Source organism: Panthera uncia, chromosome A2 (genome assembly GCF_023721935.1).
Source record: "Panthera uncia isolate 11264 chromosome A2, Puncia_PCG_1.0, whole genome shotgun sequence".
NCBI lineage: Eukaryota > Metazoa > Chordata > Mammalia > Carnivora > Felidae > Panthera > Panthera uncia.
The window spans coordinates 59,642,719-59,661,224 of NC_064816.1; the positions used below are offsets into that span (position 1 = coordinate 59,642,719).

At 56.0% G+C, this 18,506-nt stretch overlaps 1 protein-coding gene across 9 annotated transcripts in view; it reads right to left on the reverse strand.

The window, feature by feature from the left end:
* Positions 1-18,506, reverse strand: part of TNS3 (tensin 3) — a 221,141-nt gene that overhangs the window by 12,123 nt on the left and 190,512 nt on the right. For all 9 annotated transcript variants that reach the window (XM_049641213.1, XM_049641211.1, XM_049641210.1 and 6 more), the window contains 7 exons: positions 14,069-14,240; positions 12,038-12,663; positions 11,223-11,309; positions 7,642-7,773; positions 3,501-3,596; positions 2,542-2,619; positions 1,634-1,711 (listed from right to left, as the gene is read on the reverse strand). In XM_049641213.1, the coding sequence (XP_049497170.1) occupies positions 1,634-1,711; positions 2,542-2,619; positions 3,501-3,596; positions 7,642-7,773; positions 11,223-11,309; positions 12,038-12,663; positions 14,069-14,240 (1,269 nt within the window). The remainder of the gene's footprint in view (positions 1-1,633; positions 1,712-2,541; positions 2,620-3,500; positions 3,597-7,641; positions 7,774-11,222; positions 11,310-12,037; positions 12,664-14,068; positions 14,241-18,506) is intronic.

Here is an 18,506-nt window from a genome sequence, read left to right on the forward strand (position 1 = left end):
TCAAAAATAAAAATAAACATTAAAAACAAACAACCAACCCAACTAAAAAATGGACGAAACACCTTAACAGATCTCTCACCCAAGAAAGTATACAGATAGCAAAGATGAAGAGATGACCCTCGTGATGGGCCATCAGGGAAATGCAGGTGAAAACATGGCACACCACTACACACCTATTAGAACGGCCAAACTCCAGAACCCTGATGACACCCAGCGCTGGCGAGGATGCTGAGCGGCGGGAACGCTCACTCGTGGCTGGCGGGAACGCAAAATGGCACGGCCGCTCTGCAAGACGCTGCTGGAAACATGCTCCCACCACCCGATCCAGCAGCCGTGCTCCTTGGCATTTACCCAGAGGAGGGGACATCAGAAACCTGCACACAATGTTTACGGCAGCTTTACTCAGTTGCCGAAAGCTGGAAGCAACCGGGATGTCCCTCAGCAGGTGAACGGATACATACGCTGCGGTCCATCCAGATGATGGAGTATTACTTGGCACCAGAAAAAAACCAAAAATGAGCCACCGAGCCATGAAAAGACACGAAGGAGACTTACACCACATCACTAAGTGACAAAAGCCAATGTGAGAAGGCCACCAACCGTACGATCCAGCTATGAGACGTTCTAGAAAAGGCACAACTTCAGAGACAGTAAAAGGACCAGTGTTACCAGGGTTTGGAGGGCAGGGATGAAGACGGAGCACAGAGGAGTTTAAGGACAACAAGGCTACCTTGGGTGACCCTCTAATGGTGGATACGCATCATTGTAACATTTGTGCAAACCCACCGAGTGACCACCACCAAGAGTGAGCCCCAGTGTAGACTGCGGACTCTGGGTGATAATGATGTGTAAACACTGTAACGGGGGGCACCGTGCATGCAGGGGCAGGGGGGTGCGTGGGGAATCTCTGCACCTTCAATTTTGACGTGAACCTTAAAGCGCTCTAAGGAATAGTCTATTAATTAAAAAAAAAAGTGTAGGGGCGCCTGGGTGGCTCAGTCGGTTAAGCCTCCGACTTCAGCTCAGGTCACAATCTCCCGGTCCATGAGTTCGAGCCCCGCGTCGGGCTCTGGGCTGATGGCTCGGAGCCTGGAGCCTGCTTCGGATTCTGTGTCTCCCTCTCTCTCTGCCCCTCCCCCGTTCATGCTCTGTCTCTCTGTCTCAAAAATAAATAAACGTTAAAAAAAAAAAAAAAATAAAAAAAAAAAGTGCCCAGGTGAGCCCCGTGGGTGTGTGTGGGGGGGGGGGGCGGGGGGGGACTGTGCCCCCTGGGCTCGGGGCAGCGCGGGGGAAACAGTCAGCCTGTTTAGTGAAGCCCTCTGAACGCTCTTATATTTACAGCTGGAGGTGCGGCCCCCGCATCCCATCTTCCCAGATGAAACGCAGCTCTGGACTTTCTCCCACTGTCTGGTCTTGTTTGTGGTGAGGTATCTGTAGCCTGGGGAGTCCTGGTTCTGTCCCCCCACGCTCGGTGCCCACCCTGTCCTGGGGTGGCTTCCAGAAAAGGAAGCTCCTTCCCGCACACAGCTGGGAAAGGAAACCCGCAGACCTGAGGTGACAAAGGAGGCCGTGTCACTGAGCCCCCTTCTGCCCCCAGGAACCAGGACGCGGGAGCGTGAAGCCAGCTACTGACCTGCCCCTTGCTTGAGGAGCTCGGCGGCTGAGTTGGCCGCCGTCTGGGGAGAACTATCGGCTATTTCCTCCAGCGGATCTGCGAGAAGGAACAAGAAAGAAAACGCAGAAATGAGTCCGGCTCATCAGAAAACAATCTTCACGACACCATTACACTCGTGACCGGGTTCCCAGGCGGTGACCAGTGCCGGTCTGCGGAGCTGAGATGGTCTCCTGGGGACCACGGCCCCACCCGCAGAAACCAGCACCAGGTTCTGGGCAGGGGGTGCGGCGACATGTGCCGGCAAGACGTCTTCCTCACCTCTGCATCGCTGTGTACCAACAGTTTCAAAAGGTACATCACACTCACCTGTATTTTAAAGTCACCACTATGGGATACAGTAATGTTCTGTGAAATTAATACTGCCTACCGAGGGAGCTGGGAAATATGGCCAATCCCACCGTTATGAGGCAAGGGCTTTAGTTCCCTAACTACAGAGACAGTCAGACCGTCACAAAGGTGAAGAGAATACTTTGTCACCTAAGCTCAAAAATACCAACGCCCTGCTGAACTCATAGAATCGCAAAAATAAGCACGAACGGCCTTGAAGGTCTCTCGCTGCGGGCATTTTCTATCCAGGGGAACGGTTCACAAAGCGCGTCAGGTGACGGTGTTGCTGAGGGTGGCCTCGGGTCTGCAGGCTGGGGTGCATCACCGGATGCTCAGCCTTTGGGGTTTACCCACAGAGCAACACTCTGGTCTGGTTTCCCTCAATGGATCGTCATGGACCCGGCAGTGCTGTGCCCGACAGGTACACACCCACACACCTGCGCGCGCGCACACACACACGCAAGCACGTGCACACACATACGTGGGCACACAAGCGTGCGCGCACACGCCAGGCCAGCACCGGGGAGCCGCGGGCGTACCTCTGTCTGGAATGAGCAGCTTGCAGGGCAAAGCCAAGGGTGTGATGGAATGCTGACACACCAAAGCCGTCAGGCTCCCTGCAAACAGACGAGCAGACAAGAGTTAATACGGCCCTAAATACCGCATCGCTCGGCCGATTTACCCGCAGGAAGGAGGCCGCTGCCGAGGGTGAGCCTTTATATTTTTAGCAACTAACACGCCCCATGAATGTGGGACTTTGCGCAGAACTTCAATAAAGTGACAAGTGCAGGTGAACACCTAAGAAGTGGGGGCGCCTGGGGGCTCAGGCAGGTAACCGTCCGACTTCGGCTCAGGTCATGATCTGGAGGTCTGTGAGTTCGAGACCCTCATCAGGCTCTGTGCTGACAGCTCAGAGCCTGGAGCCCGTTTCGATTCTGTGTCTCCCTCTCTCTCTGCCCCTCCCCCATTCGTGTTCTGTCTCTCTCTCTCTCTCAAAAATAAAATTAAAACATTAAAAAAAAAAAGCTAAGAGGTAAAGAAACCACAAGTGACTCTCAGCCCAGACACACAGTCACCAATTTATAAAGAGTAAGTCGGCCGTCTGCTGAGCCTGAGGCCACCTCCATGGACCCCACAAGGTGCTTCTGAAGGTTAAGACAATGCCGTGCTTAAGTCTGCACGTGAGTCTGGGCGTCTTCCCAGCAAGCCTGCGACGTCGGGGAGTTCTGGTCTTGCAGGGCCGCACTCCGGCTCTGACCCGGTCCACACTCATAGCCCTGCGTGCCCACCAGAGCGTGGACATCTGTATTTCAGTCTTGAACCTGCTTCCCATCCGTTTGGTTTCGAGAAAGCTTTCAGAGCATTTCCATACCCAGTTTATTCCAGAGACGCTAAGGGAGCGAGTCACCCTCGGCGTGACAGCCCTGCCTCTCAGGGGCGGCAGGGGGATGCATACTGCGTGGGCCAGAACGGGGACTGTGCCCCCTCGGCCACTTACCGAAATAGGGCTCGTTGGGGCAGCCTTTCAACCGCACTCCCTTCGGGGTACACTCGATCAGAAAGTGCCGCACAAGCTCGTTGGCCAGATCTCCCGCTGTGGGAAGAGATTTAAAAGGAAAAAAAGAGAATTTAAAAACGGGAGCCTGGGACGATGGGAGAGGGGGACAGAACACGGGCTAAAGGGAGGGGCCGTGGGTGGGGCTGTCCTGGGAAGGAGCGCGGAGTCCCCCACAGGGACATGCCTGGAGGTGCAGGGGTCCTGGGGACAGACCCGCAGACGCTCTGCAAGAACCCCCAGTGTGGGGAACGAGTCAGCAGCTGCAAGCAGGAACACGGGCGTCTGGCACCTTCCCATGTTACGTACGCGGGGGTATCAGAGGGCTCGGGACACAAGGGGGATACTCGGGAGTGAGCCACTGAGAAGAGTTGGAGGAGCCAGTCTCGGTGCGACTGACCCAGGAGCCGCGTAACAGACCCCCAGGAAGGAAGCCTCCCCCTCCCCACCCCCCCGTCACTGTGACTGCACAGAACACCGGTGTCCCCACTGGTCACGCATCCTACGAGGAGGCGCCTGGCGAAAACGCAGCCAAGGGCACACCGTCTGAGGGCAGAATACGAATAACACAGTAAACACAGGGAAAGAGGCGACAGTTCTGTGGCCCCCGTGCCCGCCATGGACCACGTCTGCGGTCACTTCTGTTTCTGAGCAGGAGGCAGCCGGACAGCAGGACCCGCTGCTGGGGGGTCTGGTCCCTCGCCTTGCCCGTGGGCGGCTCGCACCCGTGGTCCACAGACAACAGCGGTGACACAGGGACAGTGGGGCTGGCAGGAAGGGAAAGGGCCAGACTCCTCGAAAGGCAGCATGGCGCCTCATCTCTGAGGAAAATGATCCGCGTCTTCAGCACTGAAGGGGACACACGGCCCTGGTGACGAGTGCCTCGGAGGGACAGCCGGCTGCCCAGAGAACAGATCTGTCCTCAGGATGACTGTCGCTACGTGGTCTCCGGGTACCACGGGCGGGATGCTGGCATGCTGAGCTCTCTCCTCCCAAACTTATCTGTGGACTAGGGCTGGGTGAGGACAGGCAGCCTGCGGGTGCCGGTGACATTGTGCTTCATGCACCTGCTGTTCTGTGTCCTGTTTCGTCACCTTCACCTCAGGGCTGAGTCAAAGTCGGCCTGTGTGGTGGACGCACACCTGGAGGCGAGAACGCACTCACGGCATCCTCTGTGCTTTGAAAGTGACAGTGTGACACTACATGCAGGAAAGATGTTGGCTGGAAGTTTCCATGGAGACCGTCTCGGCTCTCCACCGGGACCCCATCTCCGCAGACACAAGATGCTCCGGTCCCCAGACTCTTGTCTGCTATGATCCTCACCCAGGACTGGTGGGGACACACGGGGCTTCTGGAGCTGCTCTCAAGGCTGAGCTCTTCCTTTTTTTTGTTTTCAAATTTTTTTTTTTCTTTTTGAGAAAGAGACACAGAGTGTGAGCAGGGGAGGGGCAGAGAGAGACAGGGAGAGGGAGACACAGAATCCAAAGCAGGCTCCAGGCTCTGAGCTGTCAGCACAGAGCCCAATGTGGGGCTCCAACCCATGAACCGTGAGATCATGACCTGAGCCAAAGTTGGATGCTTAACCGACAGCCCCCCAGGTGCCCCTCAAGGCTGAGCTATTATACTTGATCTGCACGAAGCCTCCTCCCCCCTTGCTTCCAGATGCCACTATCCAGACTTGGGGTCTGTGCTGAGTCATGTGCACCCCCACCCACAGCCACCTGTGCCCAAAGGGACACCTGGGTTTCCCTCAAGCCCCTCGGTCGCGCCTGAGGCTGGACGCCTTGACTGCCAAACCTCACGTCCCTCCAGGCGCAGCCCTGAGGCCGTTTCTCCTGGAAGCCGTGGGCACAGCCTCCGCCCAGGATTTCTACACACCCTCTTCCGTCCTGGGTGCGGAATGTGGGTGAACCATGAGCTCTTCCCACTCCAGTGAGGCCAGTGCAGGGGGAGCTGCCTCGGTTTACTGCCTCTCGCCTCACTGCGCTTCCCAGATGTTGCACTGTTTACAACCCGACGGTTTGTGGCGATCCTGAGTCAAGCCAGTCCATCGGCGCTATTTACTCGCTTCGTGTCTCTGCCACAGCTTTGGTGTTGCAGTATTTCAAACTTTCTCATTATTATTACGTTCGTTACAGTGATCTGTGGTCAGTGATAGGCAGTTAGCTTTTTTATCAATGAAGTATTTTTTCATTAAGGTGCACACGTTGACTTTTTAGACTTAAGGCTATTGCACACAGAGTAGCTCACAGTACAGAGTAAACATAACTTCTACATGCACCAGGAGACCAAAAAGCTTCTTGGATGCGCATTATTGCGATATGGGCTTTATTGACCTGTCTGGAGACGTGCTCGCAAGGTCTCCGAGGTGGGCCTGTGTTCATGCCCTGGAAAGCTGTCAGTGAGCAAAGACAGCAACAGATAGGAGCAGTCTCACAAGTAGAAAACAACGAATCTTAGGGGCGCCTGGGTGGCTCAGTCGGTTAAGCCTCCGACTTCAGCTCAGGTCACGATCTCACGGTCCGTGAGTTTGAGCCCCGTGTCGGGCTCTGGGCTGATGGCTCAGAACCTGGAGCCTGCTTCTGATTCTGTGTCTCCCTCTCTCTCTGTCCCTCCCCCGTTCATGCTCTGTCTCTCTCTGTCTCAAAAAACAAATAAACGTTAAAAAAAAATTTTTAAAAAGAAAACAACGAATCTTGGGGTGCCTGGGGGTGGGGGGCTCAGTCAGTTGAGGGTCTGACTTGATCTCAGCTCAGGTCGTGATCTCACGGTTCGAGACATGGGGCTCCAAGTCAGGCTCAGCACTGAGCACGGGGCCTGCTTGGGACTCTGTCTCTCTCTGCCCCTCTCCCCTGCTTGCTCTCTCTCTCACTCTCTAAAATAAAACATCATATAAAATAAAGTAAAATAAAACAATGAATCTCATAATATGAGCAAAAGCAGGTCACAAAATACACGTTAGTTTCCTTTCTATAAAGTTGAGAGCAAGCACAACTATGGATTCCTATTTTTGTGGTTAATATAATTTAGGTGGTTAATAATTTAATCTCCTACTTACGAGGCTTCCCTGGGTGATCTGAACCGTGTGTGTGTCAGGAACGGAGGAAGGGACAGGCGGAAACTGGAAGGGACACACGTTGTCACTGGGGAGGGCCCGAAAGGGCACGTGACTCCCTACTGGAACTGTATCAGCGTGAACTCACCAACTTTTTAAAGTGATACAGTCCCTCCTCTGGTCACTAGCCAGAAGCAGGGACACTGTGACACCAAGAAGCCCACCCAGCACTGACACATTCTGGTTTCCAGGCTCTGTCCCCCAGCACACAGACGCAGGGACTTTTGGAGAAACGGCGGGGCAGGGAAAACTGGAGGTGCTCACGGGCCGACGGCATGATGTCAGGACATGGGGCCAGTGCCAAGGGCCTCACGGAGCCCACTCTGGGGTGGCTGGAAGGTCCCACAACGATGGATTATGACGCATGGGAGGGGCATGCAGGGGCTTGCCCCCAAGGTTGTCTCCTGGGCCGTGGGAATGTGTATGTTTGCTTCATGATAACGTGTGCCCTGCACCAAGGCATCGCAAGCTTCTCTGCACCGTAAGCAGATTAGAAAACGGCCGTACATGGTTCATCAGGCCAAAGAAAGGTCATGTTATGACTCCAGGCTGACACCAGCATCACTTTTAACCCACCAAAATGCTCTGCCAAGAGTAGGCACAAGAATCGTGTAGGCGGGACACTGCCTTTTACGTGGGAAAGAAGGAAAAGTGCGTGTTTCCACGCACTAGACAGACGGTCGGGAAGGACACACAGGAATGTATCAAGGTTCCCGGCGCAGAACAGGGCCCAGGGGCTGTTCGCTCCGGCAGCTGGACAATGGAATGCATCACCTACTCGAAGCAATAAAGAAATAGAATTCACAAATAATTATCGTCCTTGCCTGAACAAGGACGGCACTTAGTGGGCCACAATAGAAACAGAAGGAAACCTGAGCGCAGCTGTAAGAGTCGTCTCACTGGTGGAAACGTGAGCCACACACACTCCACGTGGGTTACTTCACCCGACGGGCCCCCCGGGGTCCCTACCTTTCTTGTTCAGCTGCAGGACGGAGGGCGGGGGAGTGGCCACCTTCATGGCCAGGCCGTAGGCTCCTCGGAAGGAGTGGCTGTCCCTGACGATGAACGACCCAGGCTCCTTGTCCTTCAGCATGGCGATGGCTGGGGAGGGAAGCAGAGAAACACACACATCTGCCGGGGTCCCCCACGGCCCAGCAAGCCACCTCCATTCATGGCCTTTGCAAACTGGGTCAGGGGGAGCCGGCCCGTGTCCCTCGGGGGGGGGCAGGGGGGGGTGCGGGGCTCTGTAATGACGCACAGTTTTCAAGGAGGGCCTAACTGCCAAGGATGCAGACCGCCCCGCCAAATGTTGGCTCACGAAGGTACCAGTCATGGTCCCCGAGCTCTCCTGGCACACAGCATGGCCGTCACCCCACGGCACCTGTGAGCTATGAGGACCCCAGCTGACCGTCCAGGACACCGGCCCCCAGCCGAGGTGCCCGGCCCAGGTCTCCATACACACAACGTGGCGGGCAGGAAGGAGGCACAAGGCAGTCTCCCATCCCCGCCAGGGCCCCGTCCGGCACCCTCTCCCTGTGGGGAGTTTTTCTCAGAGACTTTAGAGTGTGTGCTTCCCATGTAGCAGAAGGAAAGAAGCCTCTGTTACATTTTCCAAACACAAAAGGATGGGCTCCAAAAGTTACTGAACATTTAACGCAAATCCCAACACTCGCCTCAGGGGATGGCAAAAATGTGGCCGCACATGGCCCTCCATCCCCTGGGTCCGTGGCAGCCTGGATGGGGCTGGGAGCCCCCTACCCACGTGGCTGTCATCGGCCAGGGCTGACAGCTGGGCCTGGCACAGCCATCCTCCCAACTTCCCGCCTGAGGCTGGGGGCTCGCAGCGAATATGCGGCTTCGAAATCACACCCCTCCCTCCACGTTCAAAACCTGGGCCCCGGGGCCTAGGCTCGGGGTCCTGGAAGATGGCAGCTTGGGGCAGACGACAACCTGTTGCCCAGACACCGGCCAGAATGTCTGCTCGTAACCGGACCACATCTTACAACTTAGCTTATCGACTTGAAAAAAGAAAGGGATTTCAAGTATAAAGTGACCCAAAATGACAGCCACAGAACTGCCGTGTCTGAAATGGAGCAGGACGTCCACGGGTGACGTCTCAGCAAACAGCGCCGTGGGGCCCACTGTCCGAGGCCCAGCTCCCAGTGAAATGACCAGGTTCCCCTTCTCTCACGTGGGACCGTGCCCTCCCCCGCGTCCAGGCCGAGGCCCCCGCGCAGGAGCGGGCAAACTGCACGCAGGTGGCGGGGAGGGCTCGGCTCTCCGGAAGGGGGCAGGTTTGGGGTGGCCCTGGGAGGTGCCTTCGCCCCTGCTGCCCAACCGTCTACACGGGCTCAGGGGTGCAGGGCAGGTAGGCGCACTGGGGCACCAGGACCCGGCCACCGACACCAGCAGGCTTCTGCTCCTGGAGTGTTTCTACATCTGGGGGCTGACCGTGGAAGTGGGAGGAAACGATCCTTAGAGAATGACCTATTTTCAACTGTGATCTACCTCACAGAGCTTTTTCTTTCCCTTTTAACACCGCGATCTTCCCTGGCTGTGCGGACAGAGGCGCCCCAGCCTCAAGGGCACAGGGGAGGCTGGGTCTGCTCTGCGGAGGAGGGGGGGGGCGGGGCACGAGGACAAGGTCAGACCCTGTTCTGAAACAGAATGAGCCAGGACACATCCTGGACGCGGCACAAGGCCCTGACCAGAGCGGGCCTCACGCTCCCCTCGGAAGTCGGTGGCGGGCAGTGGCCGTGTCCTCACTGTCTCGCGAAACCGGTGCTTTCAAAGCCAGAGCACGGGGGCCCAGTGCATCCTGCCGGAACAGCTGTATCTCGTATCTACCTCACCTGGAGGCCCCGTTTCCCCTGCGTAACTTCTACGTGCAGGTTAAAAAACTCCCGAGGCACCGACCTGGACACGGGAATTATGTGACCAGTCTTGTCCCCAAAGAGGCACATCCCCACAGTTAAAACACAAAGCAAACCAGACCAAACCAAACCCACAGGCAGCTTTCTGCCATCTGCAGAAGGTGGGCGCTCAGGGAACGTTAGTCGGGGGTTGGGGGGGGTGACTTCTACACAAAACACGGAGAACACGGAGAAGTTGTGCTCTGTGTGGCTCAACTGGGAAACTCCACACCCAGCGCACATGTGAACTATTTCAACATGAGGTCCCAGCAGAGAAACACTTGTACACATGTGGCACAGAGGACCACCCCTGCATGCCTACCAGGCAACCCCCATGCCTAACCTCTCCAGAACCTTCCAAGGCAGGGCCCTGCCACGTATGTCCTATGGGACCACCTGCCTCTAGGGGGAGCCCCGGCTCCTCAGAAAGCCCACCCACCCACCATCCCAGGCTGGAGGCTGCACCAGCGGAAAAGGAACTCCACACAGAATCTTCTAGAACACAGTGCGTGACAGGCCCTTTTCAGACCGTCCCACTGGACCAGGCACTTAGCACTGGGGTTCATGGCCTCAGTCATGGGGGTTCTTGCGCCACGAGCAGGGAGGGGACAAAAATGCGGCGCTTAGCCACGCAGCACGGCCACAAAGGCCAATTCAGGAACTCGGAGGTCCCCCCCAGGCTGCAGGCTCCCCCCATGCAACGTGACAATAGGTTCGTTGAGCTCGTGGGAAGAAAGGCACATTCTTACCGTGTTTATGATCCACTTAACTGAATACAAGAATTCCAACGAGAAAGTTGAACAGTGCCGTTTTCCAGCCACTTAACTGTTTCTCTCCAGGCAGTTGTGAGAACTAATCTTCAGGACGAGGCCTGAGGACTTTGTGCAGAAACTGTCCCCCATGTGGGCTGCGTGAGGACCTGCCCTTCATCCCTCCTCCCTGCTCTGAGGCACGCTGTCCCGGCTCGGCCCCCGGGATTCGGCTCACACAGTGCACGTGCAGCCACATCCCTGCCTCCAGCGACCCCACCGAGCCTGCGTCAGGATGACAGCTGCTCACCCCAGGGGCCGTCCCCACCTCTTCCCCAGCTGGCCGCCCCCCTCCCGGACACCACTCCTGGGAATCTTCCGGGAAGAAGTGATACGTGACTTAGCTGCTCAAAAACACCAACGACTTGGAATTTTCCCAGCTGCCGCGGGGCAGGACCACAGGCACATACCGTGTGGCATGTGTGTGAGGCAGGTGGGGACGCCCACCACGGGCCCCCTGATTGAGTGCCTATCTTTCCACTGTGGACAAATGCACGTGCACAGAGGCCAGGGTGTTGGGGAGACTTCCGGCCTTCCTCCTTCCCCCGAGGCTCAGGGCCTGGATGGGGACACCGGGAACATCTCTGCCTGTGACCATCCGCAGTCATCGCCGCCAATGGCAGCTGGCAGAGCCACCAGAAAGCACACGGGCATGCCGCCATGCTCATGGGCAGCACTCACGTCTGCCCAGCTCCCTCATTAGGACCAAGCCTCTGCTGTAAAAACCTAAAGGTGAATTTTCTGCAGAGGTAGGTGATAAAGGGCAGGCCTTGCTCAAGGCCACGAGCCCTGGACGTTCCCACCCCGGGGTCCTGTCCTGCCCACGCACCTTGCTCTCGGGAGATATCCGCCTTGTACCAGAATTTGGATGTGTCTTGGACAAAGTTCACGGACACATGTTTATCACCCGCATTATCTGCAAACAGAATGTAAAACCGGTCACTGCGGAGGGTTTATGGCAACCGCTCACGTCTCAAAGAACCAAACATTCAAAGTCCAACGCGGGGCAAGGATGGGGTGTCCCGGGAAAGAGCGCCATATTTAACTACGCGGGAGCCGGCTGGTGTGCGTCAGGGAGCAGGGCTTCCTGACCAGCGCAGACTTGGGGTGACACGGCGGCTGGCCCCGGGGAGCAGGACAGACAGGCAGATGGAGTGGCTGGGTGCTGCTTAATCGTGTCAGTATCTTATTCTTACACATTTGAAACATTTCATAGTTAAATTTTGAATGAGTTCACTGAATTCAAAAAAGAAAGGGGTGGGGGGCTCAGTCGGTTAAATGTCCACCTCTTGGTTTCAGCTCAGGTCATGATCTCATGGTTCGTGGGTTCGAGCCCGGCATCGGGCTCTGTGCTGGCAGCTCGGAGCCTGCTTGGGATTCTCTCTCTCCCTCTCTCTCTCTGCCCCTCCCCTGCTCTCTCTCTCTCAAAATAGAAACAACAACAAAAAGAAAAATTTTTGAAGAACAAGGATTCCCAGTGGCAGGAGAAACAGAACCCACCGTGGGTCAGCGCAGAAGCAGAGGGAACAGAGACCCCGCTGGACGGCTCTGGGCTCCACTCTTAAGGCGCCGCCCGGACATCCCAGGGCCCCCTCCTCGCTGAGCGAGCGCACACGGGGCTCCCACCGGCGGAGACGTGCCTACCTGGGCTGGGTGCCACTGGCTCCAACGCCCTGGGGAAATCCGGGAGGACGTTGGGGAACGGGATGCTCATGGAACTCCCACTGTGGGGGCTGGAGAAGCCGCTGGACGAAGGGGAGGCTGAGCCCAAAGACCGGTCCCCCTCCGAGGCTCGCTTCTTCTCAGGTAGGGGCGGCTGCCCGGGCAGGGTCAGCGGACTGTGGTGGCCGCTGTGGCCCGGCGTCACCGTGAGAAAACTGGAGGACAGGAAACCGCTGTCACCAGCTGCTGCTGCTGTCCGCGGGGTGCTGGGGGCCTGGGGTGCACCGTGGGAATGGACCAGCAAGGCCCCAGGGTCGTCCCCAGGGGCAAGGCAGCTCCCCACGGGGGCAGTGCCGAAGCCCAGAAAGGCCTGGCCACTCGGGGGGCCCAGAGCTTCAGGTGGCTCCGTCAGGGACAGCTGGTGGTTGTGGAAAGGGGCCTGGAGCTCGGCGGGTGGGAGGTGGGGCCGCCCGGGGCTGTCAGGGCCGAGGCTGGAGCCGGGGAACTCGCCGGAGCCCAGGACGTTTCCTGCTGGCCGGCCGCTCCCCAACAGGGCCAGCGAGGCTTTGGGGCTGCTCTCCACCCACGGGAGCTCGGCGGATGGAGGGCTGTTGGAAAGACAGAGCAATCAGAACACTCTAGGAGGTGCCCGGAGATCAGCAGGGGTCCCCCAGGCGGCGGAGACAGACGGGAAACCAGTGCTGAGGCTCCCCCAAAATGTCAGCAGTCAGACCCGCCCTTCCCTCTTCGCCGCTCACCCCAAGATGCTCAGCCCCTCGCACCTGATCACACCTTCCCTGCCTCCTCCGTCCTCACCCGGCCAAGGCCTTTCTGCTCAAGACAAAACCCGGGTCCCCAGCTCTGAAGCCTCCCAGCCCCGTGTCCAGCTGGCAGTCTGTGCCCCTGCATGCACGTCGGCCACGCAGTTCACTGTGTGCGGCTTCTGGCAGAATGGCTTCCCCGGGCACAAACCACGCTCCCCATTTTCTTCTTCCCCCTCCCCTGATAGCTAGCCAGGGCACCTGACTCAGTTTCCCCTAACCAGCTGATTAAAGGAGCCCAGTAGTAATATGAGAAGTTACCCTACCCGAAGCCAGAAATTCCAGGATGGAGGGAATCAGAAATTACCCTCCAGTTGGAACTCCAGAAAAAGTCAGCTCCCAGCCAGCAAATCACACACACTCCCTAGCAAACACTTACTGCCCCAGGCGTCACACCAAGTCCTCAGATGAGACCCTGACCCTGGTTTGAAGAAGAAGAACGGGGCGCCTGGGTGACTCAGTCAGTTAAACGTCTGACTCTTGATTCGGCTCAGGTCATGATCTCACAGTTTGTGAGTTCGAGCTCCACATCGGGCTCTGCACTGATGCTTGGGATTCTCTCTCTCTCTGCCCCTCCCCTGTTCTCTCTCTCTCAAAATAAATAAGTAAACTTAAAAAAAAAAAAAAAAGAGGAAGGAGGCAGAATCAAGAGTGAGCCGGGGCGTGATGTGTCCTAGGGAAACACCAAGAAACCGTTCCTGGTCAGGGCACGTGCAGTGGCTCAAGGGCCGCCCCCCACAAAGCACCGACATGACCTCTCTCCCTCTGTGTGCCCCTCCTGCTCTCGCAATCCACCAAGGGGGTGTCGCTGGGCTTTCCCAAACACCGGGACAAACTCCATGTCCCTAAGAGCACTGCCATCCTGGCCGCTGAGGGAGACCAAGCCCGAGCACCCCTGCTCCAGCCTTGGCTCAGAGCACGCTGTCACAGGTGCCGGTCCTGAACTGGCCACTGTCCCCAGAGTCCACCTGCCGATGGGTTCCCTGAGCACGTGGCCCGTCAACAGTGGGGGGACGCTCTCACGAGTGTCCATCTGTGATTACACTTCTGAAGAGCGACGGTTCTCAGCGCACAGAGCAGCTGCGTGCTGCAGAACAGCCGTGGGCTGCAGGCCGGGCCCTCCGCCCTCCCCTCCGTGGCCTGTTCCATCTGCAAGGGCGGCTCCGCTAAGCGCAAGGGCCTGTTTCCCTACCTCTCGCGCCGCTGGCCGGGGCTGCTGCTGGAGGTGGTGCTGGACGTGAACGCCCGCTGGAAGGAGGAGGGCGCGGCCGGCATGTCAGCCCGGAGCGTCCCGGCTTTGGGCCCGACGGGGCTCTCGGACATCCCCACAGCGCGATGCGGGATCTCAGGGCAGCCTCGAGGTTCTGCAGCGAGAAAACCAGAGTGGAGATGTGCTTACGGGCCTGGTCACTATTCTTCCAGAAGGGGTGGCATGGCTTCTGAAAATCTGTGCTGCAGGGGAGAGGCCCAAAGCCACTAAGCAGGGGTCACTCTGGTCTGGTGCATTCCCCAAATGCAAGACACGGACGGAACATGCACCCAACTTCCCCACGCTACGGTGAGCTGATGGGCTTCGTGCAAAGCTTTGTTCTTCTGCCTTGCACACGTCATCGACATCCTGCAGGCAAGTTTACACAGACAGACCAACCGTGATGATGAAGCCTACTGGCTGTCACTTTAGAAAGGGGCTTCAGAGGGCACCTGGGGGGCCCAGTCAGTTGAGCATCCAACTTCGGCTCAGGTCATGATCTCATAGTTCGTCGGTTTGAGCCCCGCCGTCGGGCTCTGTGCTGACAGCTCGGAGCCTGGAGCCTGCTTGGGATTCTGTGTCTCCCTCTCTCTCTGCCCCTTCCCCACTCATGCTGTCTCTCTCTCTCAAAAATTAATAAACATTGAAATAAAAGTCAGAGGTGCCTGGGTGGCTCAGTCAGTTAAGCATCCGACTTCGGTTCAGGTCATGATCTTACAGTTCATGAGATCAAGCCAGGCTCTGCGCTGACAGCTCAGAGCCTGGAGCCTGCTTCCAATTCTGTGTATCCCTCTCTCTCTGCCCCTCTCCTGCTCACACTCTTGTCTCTTTCCCTCTCTCAACAATAAACATGGAAGGAAGGAAGGAAGGAAGGAAGGAAGGAAGGGCAAGGCCTTCTCTCTGCAAAACAGCAGAAGAGACTCCACAGAAGAGACACTTTCCACAAAGTGCAGGCCCTGTGGCTGTGGCTCAGTGGGCACTTCACCTCCATGTGTCCCGAGTTGGTATCTCAGCCCACACCCTGGGCTTCGAGCTTCCTGGCACACGTCCCACCTCCAGCACAGCCCTGATGGCTGGTGTCTCCACCCCAGCAAGGTGCAGAGACCCCGGCCCAGACCCTGTCACTCAGGGAGTGAGAATGGAAACCTGCTGTTTAACACCAAGCCAACACCTCCCTGGAATTTCATACATTTTCACGGACAAAATGCCCATCTGGTTATGGCCCGGCATCTCCATTATTTCTGGATATTTGTACAATCTTGCCTTTTTCGATATTTATTTTTGAGAAAGAGTGAGCAGGGTAGAGGCAGAAAGAGAGAGAGGGAGAGACAATCCCAAGCAGGTTCCACACTGTCAGCACAGAGCCTGATGCAGAGCTTGAACCCACCAGCTGGGAGATCATGACCTGAGCTGAAGCTGGACGCTCAACCGACTGAGCCACCCAGATGCCCCACTTCCCTTTTTTGTAAACTCAGCTTCTTAAAAAATCGACCATGGTCAATAAAATAACATTGTAAGAAATACAGGTTATTTTGCTTTCTGCTTTAGAACAAGGGAGACTTGGGGCACCCGGGGGGCTCGGTTGGTTAGGAGTCCGAATCTGGATCACAGTTGTAGGACTGAGACTCCCATCGGGCTCTGCACTGAGCATGGAGCCTAAGATTCTCTCGCTCTCCCTCTGCTCCCACCCCTGCTTGTGTGCACTCCCAGTCTCTCTCTCTCTCCCTCTCTCTCTCTCTTAAAACATATACGTTAAAAAAAAATAACGAGAGTTGATAAAAGCATAGTAAAGGCTTTAAAAATTCCAGATCACTCCTATGACTCATTTCCGGGAAGGGGATGGCATTAGGGCGGGTAATGCGTCCTGGCCACAGACCCCTTTGAAGCACGTGGAATATAGGCTGGACCCAAGTCTGTGGTCAGGGCTGTGGAAGTCCCACTGATCTAGAGAGAGAAAAAGTGAGGTTCTGAGCCACTTGGGCAGCTGGGACTTGAAGTGAGCCCGATGCCTGGTTACCAAGGCTGAGGTAGCAGCTGGGAAGCCACAAAACAAGCAGGGGTTTGGGCAGTTTCACGGTGGGGCTCTAGGCACTTATCCAGGAAGAGAGGCCCTTGCCAACAGGGATTCCAGGTGAGGCCCCAGAGGGCCACGTCGTGGGAACACCAGCACCAGAAACAGATCAGGCCCACCTGGACCTAAATGTCTGCCTGGAGAAAATCTCCCTCTCTGGAGATACACCACCCTCCACAGCCTGCCTGTTTATTCATCGACTGATTGATCCATCCATCTTTCCATCTATCTACCCACCCACCTGTCTAACCACGTATCATCCATCCACCCCATCATGCATCTGTCCATTCATCATCCATTCATCCACCTGTCCATCAATCCATCCATCCATCTGCCTATCCAACCATCCATCCATCCATCCATCCATCCATCCATCCATCCACCTATCTAACCTAACCATCCAGCCAGTCGGCCAGTCGTCTACCTACCTATCCAACCATCATCTATCCATCTACCTATCTAACCATCCATCATCTATCCATCCATCCAGCTACCTAACCTTCCATCCATCCTTCCATCCAGCTACCTAACCATCCATCCATCCATCCAGCCAGCCAGCTACCTAACCATCTATCCATCCACCCTCTATCTATCTATCTATCTATCTACCTATCTATCTATCTATCTATCATCGAGCTATAATTTCTGGACACAATTCAAATATTTAATTTAAAAAACCGATCAGGGAGCACCTGGGTGGCTCAGTCGGTTAAACATCCAACTTCAACTCAGGTCATGACCTCGCAGTTCGTGAGTTGAAGCCCCACGTCGGGCTCTGTGCTGACAGCTCAGAGCCTGGAGCCTGCTTCAAATTCTGTGTCTCCCCCGCTCTCTACCACTCCCCCACTTGCATTGTCTGTCTCTCTCTCTCAAAAATAAACATCAAAAAAAAATTAAAAAAATAAAAAAAACAATCAGGAGAGCCAGGTAACAGACAAAGAAATTTAAAACAAAGACAAAAAAAGAGAAAGAGAGAGAGAACACTCATAGCTATACATATGTCGGAGTTAAAAGGCATACACGCTTTAATTAAATGGAAATTGTTTCAGAAAACGTAAGAGAATTTCACAAAAAACATGGAGTGCATTAAGAATAATCCAGTGTCGGGGCACCTGAGTGGCTCAGTCAGTTTAAGCGTCCGACTTTGGTTCAGGTCACGAACTCCTGCAGTTTGTGAGTTCGAGCCCCACATCGGGCTCTGTGCTGACAGCTCGGAGACTGGAGCCTGTTTCGGATTCTGTGTCTCCCTCTCTCTCTGCCCCTCCCCCGCTTGTGCTGCTCATGCACGCGCTCTCTCTCTCTCAAAATTAAATAAACGTTAAAAAAAATTCAGAAAGCAATCCATGGAATCTAACCAAGATAAGTAAAAACAAAACTACACATTTTCACTTAATAGTCAAACTTATGAAAATCAGTGCCAAACGTCGAAACATAGCACCTTGTGCAATCCTGGGAAGGGGGAAACGGAGGAACCGATTTCAGTGGTTTTTACGCACTCAGTACACTTTTCTCTACAGAGAAGCCCAGCGCTAATGTATTTTTTTTTTAAGTTCATTTATTTATTTGTGAGAGAGACAAAGAGAGCACAAGCAGGGGAGGGGTAGAGAGAGAGGGAGAGAGGATCCCAAGCAGGCTCCCCACTGCCAGCACAGAGCCTGACATGGGGCTTGAATGCACCAACTGTGAGGTCGTGACCTGAGCCAAAACCAAGAGTCAGACACTTACCAACAGAGTCCCCCAGGCTCCCCATTAATGCTGTACTTGTACAAACCACACTGTAAGTCCCTGAGGACTGGCACTCCTGCATCCACAGAGGCACTTGTGGGAGGGACTGCTTCTGTCTGTGGGAGTTGGAGGGCTTCCTGGAGGAAGCATGTTGATGGGAGCCGGGAAGGATGCGGGATTCTGGTAAAATGGACACTATGGGAGTGCTGTGCACCTTCTGCGGGCTTTGTGTGCACAGGGCGGGGGCAACCCCACTGCCCCCTGCCGGGCCCCCACGCCTGCGCCGACGTGAGTGTCTCACACCTGCTATGAAGTAATGAACGAGGTAGGGGTGGCTCAGAAGTTAAAGGAAAAAGTCCAGGGCAGGATGTGGAAACAGCCCCGGGGGCTGGCCTGAGGACTCAGGGTGGTGGTCCTGATCACCCCAGGCCCGGCCAAGGAGCAAGCACCCAACTCTGGAGTCAGAAGACCTGCTTATCAGTAAAGGCCAACATGCCCGCGTGAGGGTGGCTGGAGCCTGGCGGGTCACGCAAGAGCGTGCACAGCACCTCCCCCCCCCCCCCCCCCCCCCCCCCCCCCCCCCCC